The 3,005-nt window shown below is 53.2% G+C and overlaps 1 protein-coding gene across 11 annotated transcripts in view; it reads left to right on the top strand.

Annotated features, from left to right (window-relative positions):
• The window catches only part of CD209 (CD209 molecule), a 19,139-nt gene that overhangs the window by 14,748 nt on the left and 1,386 nt on the right, over positions 1-3,005 (top strand). For 7 of the 11 annotated variants that reach the window (XM_032251981.1, XM_032251974.1, XM_032251975.1 and 4 more), the window contains 3 exons: positions 975-1,061; positions 1,490-1,641; positions 2,363-2,475. The exons of 1 other annotated variant lie outside the window; for it this stretch is intronic. In XM_032251981.1, coding sequence (XP_032107872.1) covers positions 975-1,061; positions 1,490-1,641; positions 2,363-2,475 — 352 coding nt within the window. Of the gene's footprint in view, positions 1-227; positions 312-974; positions 1,062-1,489; positions 1,642-2,362; positions 2,476-3,005 lie in introns of all 11 variants that reach the window. 3 more of the 11 variants (XM_032251982.1, XM_032251977.1, XM_032251979.1) reach the window with 3 other exon arrangements.

Consider the following 3,005-nt stretch of genomic DNA (forward strand, 5'->3'; position numbering starts at 1 on the left):
GGGCTGGGGCCTGGGTTCCTGGGTCTTGGGGAGGTGGGGGCTGGGGCTTTCACTCCTAGGACCTGGGAGGTAAGGGCTGGGTTCCTGGACTCCTGGGTCTGGGTTGGTGGGGGCTAGGGCCTTTACTCCTGCCACCTGGGGAGATGGGACTGGGGCCGGGGTTTCCCTGGGCCAGGCTGAGGCTTGAACACTGGCATGCTCAAACCAAGCAATGTTTTCTCCTGCAGGATGTCTGGGCCATGCGCCGATGGTGCTGCTGCTCCTCTCCTTCACGCTCTTCACTGGGCTCCTAGTGGCCATCCTTATCCAAGGTCAGCTGCAGGCTCTGAGAGTCCTGGCCTCCCAGGCCTGGTTCTTCTGCTGTAGATGCAGCTGGGGGTGGCCAGGTCCAGTAGGAACAAGAGCCTAAAAGCTGGTCTTCTTTCCCGTTAGGTTTCTAGGGACCTCTCCCCAGGGCCACTCCCACCTCCAGGGTGGGGGAGGGAAGGAGGAACCTGGCTCTCCTGGCCCTTGCGAGCCGCCATCTCTGGGTGTCAGTTTTTCTTATCCACAAAAGAGTTTAAACAAGATTTTGGTGCTCAGAAATGATAACCTTAATGGCACAGTGTAGGGCACGGTACATGGCAGGTGTTTAATAATTGCTATTTCTAAGGCTGGGCATAGTGGCTCATGACTGTAATCCTAGCACTTTGGGAGGCCAAGGTGGGTGGATCACGAGGCTGGGAGTTCGAGACCAGCCTGACCAACATGGTGAAACCCCATCTCTATTAAAAATACAAAAAAAAAAAATTAGTCGGGCGTGGTGGTGTGCACCTGTAATCCCAACTACTCAGGAGGCTGAGGCAGGAGAATTGCTTGAACCCAGGAGGTGGAGGTTGCAATGAGCCAAGATTGTGCCACTGCACTCCAGCCTGGGTGACAGAGCAAGACTCCATCTCAATAAATAAATAAATACAGTTTCTTTCCTTGCCCAGTCTCCAAGAACCCCAGCTCCCAGAGGCAGGAGCAGTCCATGCAGGAGGAGATCTCCCAGGATCTGACCCAGCTGAAGGCTGCGGTGGGTGAGTGGCCAGATGCCAGGGATCCTTGGGCCTGGGAGCATTTCCATATGGTGTGACTTTTCTTGAGTCACGGACCCTCTCTGGGTCTCAGTTTTCTTCTCTGTGAAATGAGAACACAGATGAACAGCGATTATCTCACTCAGTGTTCTCAGTGGGCCAGGTACATGGTAGGCACGCAGTTAAACTAGTCTCTCGCCTTCTGTTCTGAGCTCTAAAGCCCTGACTTTTCCTAGTCTGGAGGAGATGGGGCCAGGACTCCTGGGTTCTCCTGGGGTTGGGGGAGGGTCTCGGGAAGTGGGGAGGGAAATGGTCCACCCAGCATGAACAGTCAAGGAAGGGCCCCGATTCTCAAGGTCTTGAAGGCTGGGAACACCCAGGAATATGGGTAACCTAATCTGAGTCCACTCATGACCAGCGTTCCCCAACAGAACGCCTGTGCCGCCCCTGTCCCTGGGAATGGACATTCTTCCAAGGAAACTGTTACTTCATATCTAACTCCCAGCGCAACTGGCACGACTCCGTCACCGCCTGCCAGGAAGTGGGAGCCCAGCTTGTCATAATCAAAAGTGATGAGGAGCAGGTACACCTGGTGGGGTCCCTGGCCTGGCCTGGGGCATAGCTTCTGGCCAACCAGAGAGGAGATTCTCAGAGAGGATTTTGCAGAAGAGGGGTTTTGCTCCACTTGGAAAGATGGGAGGAGAAGGATATGAATGAGGGCGTCCCAGGCACCCTTAGAGCAGATACAAACTAGATCTAAACATGTGTGAATGTTCTGGGGAAAATATCAAATATAAGTAACCCCCAGTGGCGTGCTGCAAGTGTTTAACAACCAGCTCTCTGGGGGGAAAAGTCCTGATGTGTCATGTTGGCTAATTTCCCTGGTGTAAATATTCCCACTGTGGCTGATTTCAAACATCAATGTGATGTTACTCCGTGCAGAGCTGAAAGGAGATGTTCCTGACCAGCAATTAGGAAATGGTTGGATCTGGCTCCAATACATTATTAAGCCCAGTTATGAGTAAATTTGTGTGGGCCTTCACGGAACGTGTGAAATGGATGGACAGGCAGGATTAGCAAGAGTGTGTGAGGAGAGGCCAGCTGTGCATGGATGCCTGCATGTCAGGACACATGTGTTGTGGGAGACACATGTGAGAGAGTCAGACATGGGGGGGCACTTAGGACCCAGAATACAGGAAGGCTGAAGGTTAGCCTACAAGCAGAACTTCCTGCCAAGAAATGGGGAGGTGGAGCCTGGAAAGTGGGAAGCAGAACTCCCTCCTGACTCCTCCTCTACCCTCCAGAACTTCCTACAGCTGCAGTCTTCCAGAAGCAACCGCTTGGCCTGGATGGGACTTTCAGACCTACATGAGGAAAACACGTGGCAATGGGTGGATGGCTCACCTCTGTCACCCAGGTAGATCCCGGGAGAAGGGGACATCCTATCCAGTGGGGATGGGGTCCTGAAACTCTGACTTGAACTTTCCCTGGGGATCCTTCCCCACTCTCAGACACCCTAGATTCAAGAATCTGGGGTTTTTACTGAGTTGAGAAAGGTGGTCTTCATACCCATCTGCAGACAGGATAGCAGGTGCCTAAAATTCCACCAGCAGAGCTGCAGGAGGAGCCTGCCACCCAGGTGGATGTGTTAAAAGATAGTGTATCAGACTGGGTGCGGTGGCTCACGCCTGTAATCCCAGCACTTTGGGAGGCCGAGGTGGGTGGATCACCTGAGGTCAGGAGTTTGAGACCAGCCTGCTCAACATAGTGAAACCCCATCTCTACTAAAAATACAAAAATTAACCCGGTATGGTGGCACACACCTGTAGTCCCAGCTACTCAGAAGGCTGAGGCAGGAGAATCACTTGAACCCGGGAGATGGAGGTTGCAGTGAGCTGAGATTGCACCATGGAACTCCAGCCTGGGTGACAGTGCAAGACTCCATCT

Source organism: Sapajus apella, unplaced genomic scaffold, assembly GCF_009761245.1.
Source record: "Sapajus apella isolate SASKATOON/1434 unplaced genomic scaffold, GSC_monkey_1.0 scaffold77, whole genome shotgun sequence".
Classification (NCBI taxonomy): domain Eukaryota; kingdom Metazoa; phylum Chordata; class Mammalia; order Primates; family Cebidae; genus Sapajus; species Sapajus apella.